Source organism: Ranitomeya variabilis, chromosome 1 (genome assembly GCF_051348905.1).
Source record: "Ranitomeya variabilis isolate aRanVar5 chromosome 1, aRanVar5.hap1, whole genome shotgun sequence".
Lineage (NCBI taxonomy): Eukaryota > Metazoa > Chordata > Amphibia > Anura > Dendrobatidae > Ranitomeya > Ranitomeya variabilis.
In genome coordinates, this window is record NC_135232.1 from 14,792,696 (window position 1) to 14,809,326 (window position 16,631).

Sequence of the window (16,631 nt, forward strand, 5' to 3'; positions counted from 1 at the left end):
CAAATACCTGGGTATTCATATTTCTCAATTTAGCAGACTTGACCTACAACTCAATATATTTCCTATGATGGAATTGGTTAAATTTAAATTTGAAACCTGGTCTAAACTTCCGCTCTCTGTAGCTGGCCGTATTAATTTAATTAAAATGATACTGCTCCTTAAGCTCAATTATTCCCTTCAGCATAGTGCAACGCCGATCCCTAAATCCTTCTTTGCCACCCTAAACTCTCAAATTACAACTTTCATTTGGGGGAATTCTAGGCCTAAACTTAAATTATCCACGCTACGAGACCAAAACAGGAGGGAGGGGCGGCACTACCCGATCTCTATCTCTATTATCTGGCTGGCCAAGCTAGAGCTCTCAATAAGTGGATGCCAGGTGAGTCCATCCCCAACTCTGAAAGCCACTTACTTCAATAGGCCCATATTGACTGTCCATTAAATTTTTTGGAGATGGAGAAAACTAATGTTCCCCGTTTGCTGCCTCTACTTCGTTTGGCTTGTTCAGTTTGGAGGCAAATAAAAAAGATTATTAGTTTTACAGCCATTATAGCAGAAATGCCTTTGTGGAACAACGGCTATTTTCCGGCTCTATCTGGCCACCCGTCCACGGTCTTTTGGGTGACACATGGTGTCTCTTCAATAGGCGATCTTTATAATGGGGGAATCTTTGTGTCTTTTGAACAGCTACAAGCTAAATATAGTATACCGAGGTCCCAGTTCTTTCGATTCTTACAATTGAGGTCAGCCGTGCAATCGTATATGAGACACTCGGGTGCAAACCGTGCTATATCCTCTCTACCCTTGATAGGGATTCTCAATTCCTCCCTCTATACTTATTTACTATCTATGGGAGCTACACCTACTCTAGATTCTCTTAAAGGGAAATGGGGGAGACTCCTTTCCGGTATACAGGAAGAGGATTGGGATGATGTTCTTGAATCTCCAATTAAAGTATCCCCATCAGTCAACAACAGGATGACCCAACTATATATAATACACCAAGCATATTTAACTCCGGTACGGCTCTTTAAAATGGGTCGTTTCCAAGCATCAGAATGTTTGCGATGTCATTCACCGGATGCAGACTTTATTCACATGATATGGGGCTGTCCTGTAATTTCTCATTATTGGAGGGATGTGACGTCCTTGTTGACGCCGTTACTATCAACCCCTGTTCCCCTTGACCCACTAACTTGTATATTCGGTGTGTGGGAGGAGGAGAATTGGGATCCCCACACTGGGATTGTCTTGCGGGAAACTCTTTATGGCACGGAAAGTATTGGCGCTGCGGTGGATGGGAGGCTCACACCCCTCCCTGAGATCTTGGATTGACCTGGTAAACTCGATCATTCCATATGAACGTACATTATATAAAAACAGGGGATGTCCAGGAAAATTTGAAAACATTTGGGGTAGATGGAATTCTTCCCACCTTACTCTGTAGTTACAACATGACTGCTTTTGGTACTGGCAGAGATATTATATGGGTGGCAGATATGAGGTAATGCGGCATATTAGTAGTTAGAGTAGAGATAGGTATAATTTACGATTGACTTCTTTATTTGTTACAAATAATTTGGTATCCTTACTCCATAGCTTTATGAGAATGTTTGCTATAATTAAGACAATATTCTATTATAGGTTTACTAAATACATAATTTAGCTGTATTGTTCATTACGTTTAAATTGTTTGGAAGCAAATATGAATGTAACGTAATTTCATTTTGTTCTCAATAAACGAATTAAAAAAAAAAAGTGACTTGTAGCTGTAATTTCTGCAAAAGGAGGATCTACAAGAATCTACAAGGTACTCACTTAATGGGGGTGAATAATTATGCACATTTAAGTTTTCAGTTATTTTGTCCTATTTGTTGCTTGCTTCACAATACACAGAAAACCAAATGGCCACAGTTGTAGGCATGTTTTGTGAATGAACTGATGTAAACCCTCAAAATAAAACAGTGAAATTTCTGGTTGTGAGGTAGCAAAACACAAAAAATGCTGGGGGGTGAGGGGAATAATTTTGCAGGCCACTATAGCTAGAAAATCACCAAGGATGGGAGGAACCTGGGGAAACGCCTGTAGGCTAGGCCAAATTGAGCACCAGGACTATGGATCAGAATTCTGACAACCCAGCATGCTCCAGGATTAAATTGGATGACTGGACTGTCACTCACAACACTGACAGTCCAGCACACTCCAGATCTCATAGAGCGGCTGAACCATCACTCACAGTATCCCTGTCCCACAGTAAAGATGAAACAATGACAACCTCATTCTGAATATGAATACAGCTTTTCTCTGTATGACTTCTCTCGTGTCTAACAAGATTTGATTTATTTACAAAAGAGTTCCAACATTCTGGACATGAATAGTTTCTCTCCTGTGTGATTTCTCTCATGTCTCACAAGACTTGATTTATCTGTAAAGCATTTATTACAGAGTGAACATGAATACGGCTTTTCTCCTTAGTGAGTTCTCTCATGTTTAACAAGGTATGATTTATCTGTAAAAAATCTCCCACATTCTGAACATAAATATGGCTAATCTCCTGTATGAATTCTCTGATGTGTAATAAGACTCCCTTTAACTTTGAAGGCTTTTCCACATTCCGAACATGAATACGGCTTCTCTCCTGTGTGAGTTCTCCGATGTTTAACAAGTTGTGATGTATCTGTAAAGCATTTTCCACAATGTAAACATGAAAATGGTTTCTCCCCAGTGTGAATTCTTTGATGTTTATCAAAATTTGATTTATCGTTAAAAACTTTCCCACATTCTGAACATACATATGGAGTCTCTCCTGTATGAATTCTCAGATGTCTATTAAAACTTGATTTATCTGTGAAGGACTTCCCACATTCCAAACATGAATATGGCTTTTCTCCTGTGTGAATTCTCTCATGTCTAACTAATTTTGAATTATTTGTAAAACATTTCCCACATTCTGAACAGGAGTATGGCTTCTCTCCTGTGTGAATTCTCTGATGTGTAATAAGAAACCAGTTATCTGTAAAGCATTTCCCACATTCTGAACATGGATATGAAGTCATGCCTGTATGACTTCTCCGATGTTTAATAAGACCCCTTTTATCTGTAAAGGCCTTCCCACATTCCAAACATGAAAATGGCTTTTCTCCTGTGTGAGTTCTCCTATGTATAATAAGTTTTGATTTATTTGGATAGCATTTCATACATTCTGGACAGGGGTATGGCTTTTTTCCTTTATGCTTTCTTGGCGTTAAACAATCTGAGCTTTTTGTGGGTTGCTTATCACATTGAAATCTTGTATCTACTTTGTCATCTGGAATTGTGGTAACAATGCGAGATTGCTCAGTAGAGGCTTCCTCATGATTAGGAGGATTATAAGAAAGTGAAGTGCTGTGATGTCCAGGAGGTCCATGAAGGGTAATGAGGATTTCTCCATTAGAGTGCTTCCTGATATCTTCTTTTTTACAGTTTAGTGATAAACCGTTATTCTCATAAAAATTTCCTATAAGGATGAAAGATAAAAAAAATCACATCCAATCAACAGCACAAAAGAGAGTTCTAAATTTATATTATGGAGCTCACAATGAAGACAATCGTCATTGAAAGGACCAGTAATGAGGAAGACAACTACATGCCATAACATTAACACAATGACAGGCAAAGTGAATAACACAAACTGTTGACATTGGCACAAGTCACGGGTGGCAGAGATTAGACAGCAAACAGACAGTTCTTAAAGGAACCTGTCATCAGGATTTATCCCTTAGTGTACTACTAGTGCTTTTTCACTCTATCAAGCCCTTAGTGTAGAAAAGTGTCCAAGCAACTAAAAATAGAGTTTTAACCCCTTCACACTCCAAACTTGCTTTCACCTTTATGAACTGGCGAAGTTTTACAATTCTGACCAGTGTCACTTCATGTGGCAATAACTCTGGAGCTTCAACGAATTTCACTGATTCTGAGATTGTTTTTTCGTGACATATCGTACTTCATGGAGCAATACTCCTCCGCTGGCCAATCTCCCTGCTGAAGCTGATGTAGTGTAGACTCAGCCATGGAGATGAGGTTGGAGTTATCGTATATATGACCCAGGGCCAGAAAAAATTCCTCCACCGTCTGGAGCGACTGGCAGTCAGACGGGAGAGAGAATGCCCATTCTTGGGGGTCACATTGAAGGCGAGAGATTACTTTATTATCTCCACCTGATGCTCCTAACTAAAGTATAGCTTATAAGCTTCCCTGAAAACAACAAACTTGTCACGCTCCCCAGAGAACCTGGCAGGCAAAGCTCTCTTGGGCTCCACTATTGGTTGCTTGGCAGTAACGGTCCGCAAACCTGATGTGTAAGGGTGCTGAAAAATGACAGTGTGTAGATCTGCCACCTCCAGGCTGAGCTGCTGCAGTTGCCCTGTTAGAGCAGTGATAGAATCCATAATGGGTCAAAAAACGGTTCTGGTCAGAGCTAATGTCACGACTCTTGTTGGGAGTCCCAGAACCAGCAGCTCCTTCCCTGTCCTTAACACTAAAGGCGCCGTAGCTCACCCTGCTCCCCGAATTACTTCTGATGGTGAAGACACCGGTGCCACATACCTTGCCTTAGCTCCTGAATCCACCCTTAGTCTGCACCCTTCCCCCATCAAGGGAAGAGGGGAGTAGTAGTGTACCACAATACACCAACCAAACTAACAAGGTAATACAAACAGAGATAACAAAAAATACCAAACATACAAATATACTCACACATACAACAGAGGGATGCACCGGGGATTGGATTGAACCAAAGTAGGAGAAGAAAGGGAATTATCACACACTCAAAACCTAGCTACAGTCAAAGATAAATCCACCAAACACCTTATCCAATAATAGCCACTGTGAAGAAAACCAGATTATATCTTAAAATACCCACACAACTATGATTAGCAAACCAAGAAGAATATGCTGTATCTATACTTTTGCTTCTGTTAAGGTACCGTCACACTCAGCGACTCTGCGGCGATCTAGACAACGAGCCGACCTAAACTAGATCGCTGGAGCGTCGCTGTTTAGGTCGCTGTAGAGACGTCAAACACAGCAACTCGAGAACAATGCAGGAGCGATCCAGTGACGTAATGGCGACTCACTTATCGTTCTCGCTGGTTGATAGCTCCATGTATGGCATTGCTGGCGTCGTTGCTTTTGATGTCAAACATGACGATACACGCCGACCTAGCGACGAAATAAAGTTCTGGACTTCTAGCTCCGACCAGCGATGGCACAGCAGGATCCAGATCGCTGCTGCGTGTCAAACACAACGAGATCGCTATCCAGGACGCTGCAACGTCACGGATTGTTGTCGTTCTCATTGCAAAGTTGCTGAGTGTGACGGTACCTTAAGCCTGTAATATTGACTTGTAAGCTGATATTCCATATAACATAGTGTTTGATTATCTTTGATGACTAGTGATGTTTGCTGAAATGTTAATTATGCATTGTATTATGGAGCCAGTTTGTTGACTCTGAAAGCAGTGAGGGAAAAACTATGCAAATAGAGTAAATAATCAAGTAATGCTACTTGATCTTATCACCGTTTTTCCCTTATCTTGATGCTGGACTGAAGGACACTTGTTCAATCTAAAAATAATAAAAGGACAAGAAATAGGAAAAACCCAATGTGGCTAAACAAAGAAGTAAGAGGGGCAATTAAGAGTAAAAAGAAAGCATTTACACTAATAAAGCAGGATCGCACACATGAAGCTCTAAAAAACTAGAGGGAGAAAAATACTATTCTTCAACTGTATCAATAGTAAAAGAATCATAAGTTAACCCCTTCATGACCCAGCCTATTTTGGCCTTAATGACCTTGCCGTTTTTTGCAATTCTGACCAGTGTCCCTTTATGAGGTAATAACTCAGGAACGCTTCAACGGATCCTAGCGATTCTGAGATTGTTTTTTCGTGACATATTGGGCTTCTTGTTAGTGGTAAATTTAGGTCGATAATTTTTGAGTTTATTTGTGAAAAAAACGGAAATTTGGCAAAAAATTTGAAAATTTCGCAATTTTCACATTTTGAATTTTTATTCTGTTAAACCAGAGAGTTATGTGACACAAAATAGTTAATAAATAACGTTTCCCACATGTCTACTTTACATCAGCACAATTTTGGAAACAATTTTTTTTTTTGCTAGGAAGTTATAAGGGTTAAAATTTGACCAGTGATTTCTCATTTTTACAACAAAATTTACAAAACCATTTTTTTTAGGGACCACCTCACATTTGAAGTCATTTTGAGGGTTCTATATGGCTGAAAATACCCAAAAGTGACACCATTCTAAAAACTGCACCCCTCAAGGTGCTCAAAACCACATTCAAGAAGTTTATTAACCCTTCAGGTGTTTCACAGCAGCAGAAGCAACATGGAAGTAAAAAATGAACATTTAACTTTTTAGTCACAAAAATGATCTTTTAGCAACAATTTTTTTATTTTCCCAAGGGTAAAAGGAGAAACTGGACCAGGGACGTTGTTGTCCAATTTGTCCTGAGTACGCTGATACCTCATATGTGGGGGTAAACCACTGTTTGGGCGCACGGCAGGGCTCGGAAGGGAAGGAGCGCCATTTGACTTTTTTAATGAAAAATTGGCTCCAATCTTTAGCGGACACCATGTCGCGTTTGGAGAGCCCCCGTGTGCCTAAACATTGGAGCTCCCCCACAAGTGACCACATTTTGGAAACTAGACCCCCCAAGGAACTTATCTAGAAGCATAGTGAGCACTTTAAACCCCCAGGTGCTTCACAAATTGATCCGTAAAAATGAAAAAGTACTTTTTTTTCACAAAAAAATTATTTTAGCCTCAATTTTTTCATTTTCACATGGGCAACAGGATAAAATGGATCCTAAATTTTGTTGGGCAATTTCTCCTGAGTACACCAATACCTCACATGTGGGGGTAAACCACTGTTTGGGCACATGGTAAGGCTCGGAAGGGAAGGAGCGCCATTTGACTTTTTGAATGGAAAATTATCTCCATCGTTAGCGGACACCATGTCGCGTTTGGAAAGCTCCTGTGTGCCTAAACATTGGAGCTCCTCCACAAGTGACCCCATTTTGGAAACTAGACCCCCCAAGGAACTCATCCAGAGGCATAGTGAGCACTTTAAACCCCCAGGTGCTTCACAAATTGATCCGCAAAAATGAAAAAGTACTTTTTTTTCACACAAAATTTCTTTTAGCCTCAATTCTTTCATTTTCACATGGGCAACAGGATAAAATGGATCCTAAAATTTGTTGGGCAATTTCTCCTGAGTATGCCGATACCTCATATGTGGGGGTAAACCACTGTTTGGGTGCACGGCAAGGCTCGGAAGGGGAGGCGTGCCATTTGACTTTTTGAATGGAAAATTAGCTCCAATCGTTAGCGGACACCATGTCGCGTTTGGAGAGCCCCTGTGTGCCTAAAAATTGGAGCTCCCCTACAAGTGACCCCATTTTGGAAACTAGACCCCCCAAGAAACTTATCTAGATGCATAGTGAGCACTTATAACCCCCAGGTGCTTCACAGAAGTTTATAACGCAGAGCCGTGAAAATAAAAAAATAATTTTTCTTTCCTCAAAAATGATTTTTAGCCCAGAATTTTTTATTTTCCCAAGGGTAATAGGAGAAATTGGACCCCAAATGTTTTTGTCCAGTTTGTTCTGAGTACGATGATACCCCATATGTGGGGGTAAACCACTGTTTGGGCGCACGGCAGGGCTCGGAAGGGAAGGCACGCCATTTGGCTTTTTGAATGGAAAATTAGCTCCAATCATTAGCGGACACCATGTCGCGTTTGGAGAGCCCCTGTGTGCCTAAACATTGGAGCTCCCGCACAAGTGACCCCATTTTGGAAACTAGACCTCCCAAGGAACTAATCTAGATGTGTGGTGAGCACTTTGAACCCCCAAGTGCTTCACAGAAGTTTATAACGCAGAGCCATGAAAATAAAAAATAATTTTTCTTTTCTCAAAAATGATTTTTTAGCCCACAATTTTTTATTTTCCCAAGGGTAACAGGAGAAATTGGACCCCAAAAGTTGTTGTCCAGTTTCTCCTGAGTACGCTGATACCCCATATGTGGGGGTAAACCACTGTTTTGGCACACGTCAGGGTTCGGAAGGGAAGTAGTGACGTTTTGAAATGCAGACTTTGATGGAATGCTCTGCGGGCGTCAGGTTGCGTTTGCAGAGCCCCTGATGTGCCTAAACAGTAGGAACTCCCCACAATTGACTCCATTTTGGAAACTAGACCCCCAAGGGAACTTATCTAGATGTGTAGTGAGCACTTTGAACCCCCAAGTGCTTCACAGAAGTTTATAACGCAGAGCCGTGAAAATAAAAAATGTGTTTCCTTTCCTCAAAAATATTTTTTTAGCCCAGAATTTTTTTATTTTTGCAAGAGTAACAGGAGAAATTGGACCCCAAAAGTTGTTGTCCAGTTTCTCCTGAGTACGCTGATACCCCATATGTGGGGGTAAACCACTGTTTTGGCACACGTCGGGGTTCGGAAGGGAAGTAGTGACGTTTTGAAATGCAGACTTTGATGGAATGCTCTGCGGGCGTCAGGTTGCGTTTGCAGAGCCCCTGATGTGCCTAAACAGTAGGAACTCCCCACAATTGACTCCATTTTGGAAACTAGACCCCCAAGGGAACTTATCTAGATGTGTAGTGAGCACTTTGAACCCCCAAGTGCTTCACAGAAGTTTATAACGCAGAGCCGTGAAAATAAAAAATGTGTTTCCTTTCCTCAAAAATATTTTTTTAGCCCAGAATTTTTTTATTTTTGCAAGAGTAACAGGAGAAATTGGACCCCAAAAGTTGTTGTCCAGTTTCTCCTGAGTACGCTGATACCCCATATGTGGGGGTAAACCACTGTTTTGGCACACGTCGGGGTTCGGAAGGGAAGTAGTGACGTTTTGAAATGCAGACTTTGATGGAATGCTCTGCGGGCGTCAGGTTGCGTTTGCAGAGCCCCTGATATGCCTAAACAGTAGAAACCCCCCACAAGTGACCCCATTTTGGAAACTAGACCCCCCAAGGAACTTATCTAGATGTGTGGTGAGCACGTTCAACCCCCAAGTGCTTCACAGAAGTTTACAACGCAGAGCCGTGAAAATAAAAAATCATTTTTCTTTCCTCAAAAAAGATGTTTTAGCAAGCAATTTTTTATTTTCACAAGGGTAACAGGAGAATTTGGACCCCAATATTTGTTGCCCAGTTTGTTGTGAGTACGCTGATACCCCATATGTGGGGGTAAACCACTGTTTGGGCACACGTCAGGGCTCGGAAGGGAAGTAGTGACATTTGAAATGCAGACTTTGATGGAATGGTCTGCGGGCGTCACATTGCATTTGCAGAGCCCCTGATGTACCTAAACAGTAGAAACACCCCACAAGTGACCCCATTTTGGAAACTAGACCCCCGAAGGAACTTATCTAGATGTGTGGTGAGCACTTTCAACCCCCAAGTGCTTCACAGAAGTTTATAACGCAGAGCCATGAAAATAAAAAATAATTGTTCTTTCCTCAAAAATTATGTTTTAGCAAGTAATTTTTTATTTTTGCAAGGGTAACAGGAGAAATTAGACCCCAACAGTTGTTGCCCAGTTTGTCCTGAGTACGCTGGTACCCCAAATGTGGGGGTAAACCACTGTTTGGGCGCACGTCGGGGCTTGGAAGGGCGGGAGCACCATTTGACTTTTTGAACGCAAGATTGGCTGGAATCAATGGTGGCGCCATGTTGCGTTTGGAGACCCCTGATGTGCCTAAACAGTGGAAACCCCTCAATTCTAACTTCAACACTAACCCCAACACACCCCTAATCCTAATCCCAACTGTAGCCATAACCCTAATCACAACCCTAACCCCAACACACCCCTAACCACAACCCTAACCGCAACACACCCGTAACCCTAATTCCAACCCTAATCCTAACCCTAATCCCAACCGTAACCCTAATCCCAACCCTAATCACAACTGTAACCCCAACACACCCCTAACCCTATCCGTAACCCTAACCACAAGCCTAATCTTAACCCTATTTCAAACCCTAGCCCTAATTCCAACCCTAACTCTAATTCCAACCCTAACCCTAAGGCTATGTGCCCACGTTGCGGATTCGTGTGAGATTTTTCCGCATGATTTTTGAAAAATCTGCAGGTAAAAGGCACTGCGTTTTACCTGCGGATTTACAGCAGATTTCCAGTGTTTTTTTGTGCAGATTTCACCTGCGGATTCCTATTGAGGAACAGGTGTAAAACGCTGCGGAATCCGCACAAAGAATTGACATGCTGCGGAAAATACAACGCAGCGTTTCTGCACGGAATTTTCCGCACCATGGGCACAGCGGATTTGGTTTTCCTTAGGTGTACATGGTACTGTAAACCTGATGGAAAACTGCTTCGAATTCGCAGCGGCCAATCCGCTGCGGATCCGCGGCCAATCCGCTGCCAATCCGCTGCGGATCCGCGGCCGATCCGCTGCGGATCCGCTGCGGATCCGCTGCCATTCCGCAGCGGATCCGCTGCCAATCCGCTGCGGATCCGCTGCGGATCCGCTGCCGATCCGCTGCCGATCCGCTGCGGATCCGCTGCCGATCCGCTGCCGATCCGCTGCGGATCCGCGGCCGATCCGCTCTGTGTGCACATGCCATAACCCTACCCCTAACCCTAACCCTACCCGTAACCCTAACCCTACCCCTAACCCTACCCCTAGTTCTAACCCTAGTTCTAACCCTAACCCTAGTGGAAAAAGAAAAAAAAATATTTTCTTTATTTTATTATTGTCCCTACCTATGGGGGTGATAAAGGGGGGGGTTTATTTATTATTTTTTTATTTTGATCGCTGTGATAGAACCTACCACAGCGATCAAAATGTACCTCTAATGAATCTGCCGGCCGGCGGGCGCACTGAGCATGCGCCCGCCATTTTGGAAGATGGCGGCGCCCATGATGGAGGCGGACGGGGACCGGGAGCCTCGGTAAGTATAAGGGGGGGGAGATCGGGGCACGGGGGGGGCGTCGGAGCACGGGGGGGTGACATAGGAGCAGGGGGGGAGCGGGCAGGAGGACGGGGGAGCGGACAGCAGGACGGGGGAGCCGGCAGGCGGACGGAGGGGACCGGACCCTATAACGGAGCACTGGGGGGGCGATCGGTGGGGTGGGGGGGGTTACATTAGTGTTTCCAGCCATGGCCGATGATATTGCAGCATCGGCCATGGCTGGATTGTAATATTTCACCAGTTTTTTAGGTGAAATATTACAAATCGCTCTGATTGGCAGTTTCACTTTCAACAGCCAATCAGAGCGATCGTAGCCACGGGGGGGTGAAGCCACCCCCCCTGGGCTGAAGTACCACTCCCCCTCTCCCTGCAGATCGGGTAAAATAGGAGTTAACCCTTTCACCCGATCTGCAGGGACGCGATCATTCCATGACGCCACATAGGCGTCATGGGTCGGATTGGCACGGGTTTTCATGACGCCTATGTGGCGTCATGGGTCGGGAAGGGGTTAAAGTGTAGACCCTTTAAAAAATTGTGAGGAAAGAATGGTTGTAGATGACGAGGAAAAAGCAAATATATTAAACATCTTCTTCCCAATGGTATTCACTATTGGAAAATGAAATGCCAGATGTGACGGATTGCACAGGGGAAGGGTGTGTCGACTTCGCTCACCTCGGGGGAGGGGAGAGAAGGACTCAGCAGGGACCGGCTCTCTGGCACCACTTCTTGCCTCTGGTCAGTCAGGGAACTGCACCGAGCGCAAATAGTTGCTGGAAAGGCTTCCCTTATAGGTACGAGCTAGTGAGGTGTTCCCAGTGAGAGGGGATATACACTCACCGGCCACTTTATTAGGTACACCTGTCCAACTTCTTGTTAACACTTAATTTCTAATCAGCCAATCACATGGCGGCAACTCAGTGCATTTAGGCATGTAGACATGGTCAAGACAATCTCCTGCAGTTCAAACCGAGCATCAGTATGGGGAAGAAAGGTGATTTGAGTGCCTTTGAACGTGGCATGGTTGTTGGTGCCAGAAGGGCTGGTCTGAGTATTTCAGAAACTGCTGATCTACTGGGATTTTCACGCACAACCATCTCTAGGGTTTACAGAGAATGGTCCGAAAAAGAAAAAAAATCCAGTGAGCGGCAGTTCTGTGGGCGGAAATGCCTTGTTGATGCCAGAGGTCAGAGGAGAATGGGCAGACTGGTTCGAGCTGATAGAAAGGCAACAGTGACTCAAATCGCCACCCGTTACAACCAAGGTAGGCCTAAGAGCATCTCTGAACGCACAGTGCGTCGAACTTTGAGGCAGATGGGCTACAGCAGCAGAAGACCACACCGGGTACCACTCCTTTCAGCTAAGAACAGGAAACTGAGGCTACAATTTGTACAAGCTCATCGAAATTGGACAGTAGAAGATTGGAAAAACGTTGCTTGGTCTGATGAGTCTCGATTTCTGCTGCGACATTCGGATGGTAGGGTCAGAATTTGGCGTAAACAACATGAAAGCATGGATCCATCCTGCCTTGTATGGAGCATCTTTGGGATGTGCAGCCGACAAATCTGCGGCAACTGTGTGATGCCATCATGTCAATATGGACCAAAATCTCTGAGGAATGCTTCCAGCACCTTGTTGAATCTATGCCACGAAGAATTGAGGCAGTTCTGAAGGCAAAAGGGGGTCCAACCCGTTACTAGCATGGTGTACCTAATAAAGTGGCCGGTGAGTGTATATCATCAGTCCAGGCTGGGGATAGATAGATAGATAGATAGATAGATAGATAGATAGATAGATAGATAGATAGATAGATAGATAGATAGATAGATAGATAGATAAAAAAATAAAACCAACCAGCACTCCTAATGTGAACACGTGCAAGCTGCAAACTGCATCATATGGATAAAAAAGAAAAGCAGCACATGTACATGAATCTAGGCCATGTGAAAACACAGACAAATATTCAATATGAATTATACTTCTGAAAAATATTTTTTTCACAAATAATAAATTCTTAGCGCATAAATTGGCCAATTCATGTGTGCCCATCAACCGCGGCAAGGTGATCTCCTTCTGATGGGTCCTACTGTACCATACATGCCACTTTTGGGCCACCAGCCTACAGCTATGGATAAAACATGTCACTCTGGGCTAAACCTACAATTTATGGGCAGGTAGAGTTGATTACCGCCACCTGCAAGGTCAATGGGAGGAGTGCAAGATCAGTCTGGATCTTGCACTCCTCCCATTGACCTTGCAGGTGGCGGTAATCAACTCTACCTGCCCATAAATTGTAGGTTTAGCCCAGAGTGACATGTTTTATCCATAGCTGTAGGCTGGTGGCCCAAAAGTGGCATGTATGGTACAGTAGGACCCATCAGAAGGAGATCACCTTGCCGTGGTTGATGGGCACACATGAATTGGCCAATTTATGTGCCAAGAATCTTCATTTCGTCTATTACTGTAAGTTTTATAAAAAAAAAATTTTTTTGAAAAAATTTGTGAAAAAAATATTTTTGAGAAGTAAAAAATTCATATTGAATATTTGTCTGTGTTATCACATGGCCTAGATTCATGTACATGTGCTGCTGTTCTTTATATATATATATATATATATATATATATATATATATATATATATATATATATATATATATATATATATATATATATATATTTTACACATCCCGTCACTGCCAGAGTTCCTCATTAAAACAGTATGATATTCTGCCACCAGTTCCTCGTTTGAAATAAGCCCTATCCGACAGCAAGTAGAACAAGGATAGGTTATAGATAGGTTGCAATTACAGTGTAATGTAGCATGTGACCACAGGAAGGCGCTGATGGACCACAGGTCCAAATCTTAGTTACGTGGTTCCGTGGATCCCTTGTCCACGTCAGATATTGAGTCCTCCTGCCAGTAGAAAACTAAGTCCAAAATGAGGAGCTGCCTTATATCTCCAAGGCAGCTCCCTCTCACATCTGCTCCCACCCCTAGGCTGGGCTGCCTCCCTCTTCCCATGTCTGAAAATATGATTTTCTGCCCAGAATCGTGGATGGCCCATAACTTTTCGCCTGAAGCTCTGAATGGGTCGGTGGCGCCACCACTAGGTTCCACTGGATTTTATCTGCGCATGGAGACTAAATATGAATACCGTATGTAATTCCTGGTAGCTATGCTTTATAACGTAGAGTGCTAGAGGTGGCTGCCGGGCACGGGCGTATGGGGGAAGGAATGACGATTCGGATAATATGCTTGGCCAGTCTCAGAGATATTGCGTTGTTATTATAGGTCATTTTCCAGATTCAATACCTCAGAGCCTGCTGTGACTTAGGCTGTGTGCACACGAAGCATATTTTTCTCGTTTTTTCGCTATAAAAACGCTATAAAACCGCGAAAAAAACGATACCATTAAGCATCCTATGTAATAGAATGCATTCCGCATTTTTTGTGCACATGCTGCATTTTTTTCCTGAGCGGAATCGCATTCCAGAAAAAAACGCAGCATGTTCATTAAAATTGCGGAATCGCGGCGATTCTGCACCCATAGGAGCGCATTGATCTGCTTACTTTCCGCACGGGGCTGTGCACACCATGCGGGAAGTAAGCAGATCATGTGCGGTTGGTACCCAGGGTGGAGGAGAGGAGACTCTCCTCCACGGACTGGGCACCATATAATTGGTAAAAAATAAAAGAATAAAAATAAAAAATAGCGATATACTCACCCTCGATGTCCCCCGCAGTCTTCCGGCCTCTCAGCTGCACGCTGCCGCTTCGGTTCCTATAGCTGCTGGGCGGTGAAGGACCTGCGATGACGTCAGTGTCTTGTGTTTGGTCGCGAGACCGCATGTGACCGCTCACGCGACCAATGACGTCATCTCAGGCCCTTCACCACACAACAGCTACAGGAACGGACGCCGCTGAGGTCTGCAGGTGAGTATAATCCAGTGATGGGCAACCTTTTGAGCTTGGTGTGTCAAAATTCGCCAAAAAACCGAACATAACTTGGGTGGTGTGTCACCTTGATAAAAAAAACATAATTTTGCGACATGTATAGTTTAAATAACAAATATGTATAATTATAATTAACTTACTTGCTTAGTGACTTCTTTGTTCATCTGTCAGTTGGTTTCTTTTGTTGGTCTTGCTATTATTTAACTTGTGTGGGGTGCCGTGAACTAAGATGATGGGTCTCCCTTGTACACTAATGCTGGGGTGCAGGGCAGATGATGGGTCCCCCCTGTACACTGATGCTGGGGTGCAGGGCAGATGATGGGTCCCCCCTGTACACTGATGCTGGGGTGCAGGGCAGATGATGGGTACCCCCTGTACACTGATGCTGGGGTGCAGGGCAGATGATGGGTCCCCCCTGTACACTGATGCTGGGGTGCAGGGCAGATGATGGGTCCCCCCTGTACACTGATGTTGGGGTGCAGGGCAGATGATGGGTCCCCCCTGTACACTGATGCTGGGGTGCAGGGCAGATGATGGGTCCCCCCTGTACACTGATGCTGGGGTGCAGGGCAGATGATGGGTCCCCCCTGTACACTGATGCTGGGGTGCAGGGCAGATGATGGGTCCCCCCTGTACACTGATGCTGGGGTGCAGGGCAGATGATGGGTCCCCCCTGTACACTGATGCTGGGGTGCAGGGCAGATGATGGGTCCCCCCTGTACACTGATGCTGGGGTGCAGGGCAGATGCTAATCACTAGCTTATAATTAGAAGTGTCCTGTGACTGTCCAGGACATTAGTGAAAGTCCTTTGCTTTTCTCCCTCCGGCCCTTGGTGTACTCTACAATACCCCCCCAGTCATTCTAGTGGCGTCACCAGGGGCAGTGTGCGACAATGGCAGGCGCCCTCCATACATAGCGTGTGATGAGCTCCTCTGAGGATTTTTGTTCACTTCCTTTCCTCTGAACTGGCCTGGGATCGCTTCCTTGGAGCACACATAGCTCCGTCAGTAATGGCTCAAGTGTGTGTGTGTGTTTCCCCCCCGGGAGGGGGCTGGGAGCGTGAGCCGTGGCCAGAGTCTGCCTGCTTCCTCCTGCCGCTGGGAGGCCATGCATTGCTGGCTGCGGTGACGGAGAGTGAAGCGCGATGAGCAGCTCTCCGCGGCTCCACTCCGTGCTCTCCGCCGGCCGTGCTCTGCAGCAGGCCGCCCCCTCCGCTGTGCAGCCAGCCTGCCTGTGCCGCCACCAACCTTCTGCTCACTGGCCTGGGACTTCCGGGAGCTGCGCCGGGTCTACCGGAAGTCCCAGGCCTAGACGCTCTGCGCCGGAGCTCTGTTGTTTCGGCCTACAGGCCTCCTGCATGGCATCCGATCCGATAAAAAAATCGGAACGGCTTGCCATGCAATTTAAGGATGCAATTTCTATGGGGCCGCGGCCGCGTGTCACAGAAAATGACTACGCGTGTCAGCACTGACACGCGTGTCATAGGTTCGCCATCACTGGTATAACCATTTTTTTAATTTTTTTTAAACATTCTACCTTTTACTATAGATGCGGCATAAGCAGCATCTATAGTAAAAAGTTGGTCACACTTGTCAAGCAGTATGTTTGACAAGTGTGACCAACCTGTCAGTCAGTTTTCCAAGCGATGCTACAGATCGCTTGGAAAACTCTAGC

General features: G+C 44.7%; 2 protein-coding genes across 2 annotated transcripts in view; both read right to left on the reverse strand.

The window, feature by feature from the left end:
• Nucleotides 1-16,631, reverse strand: part of LOC143793496 (uncharacterized) — a 606,170-nt gene that overhangs the window by 559,026 nt on the left and 30,513 nt on the right. The window lies entirely within an intron of this gene.
• Nucleotides 2,324-16,631, reverse strand: part of LOC143793598 (uncharacterized) — a 29,773-nt gene continuing 15,465 nt past the window's right edge. Inside the window, exon 5 of the mRNA XM_077280665.1 lies at nt 2,324-3,496. Coding sequence (XP_077136780.1) covers nt 2,547-3,496 — 950 coding nt within the window. The 3' untranslated portion in view covers nt 2,324-2,546. The remainder of the gene's footprint in view (nt 3,497-16,631) is intronic.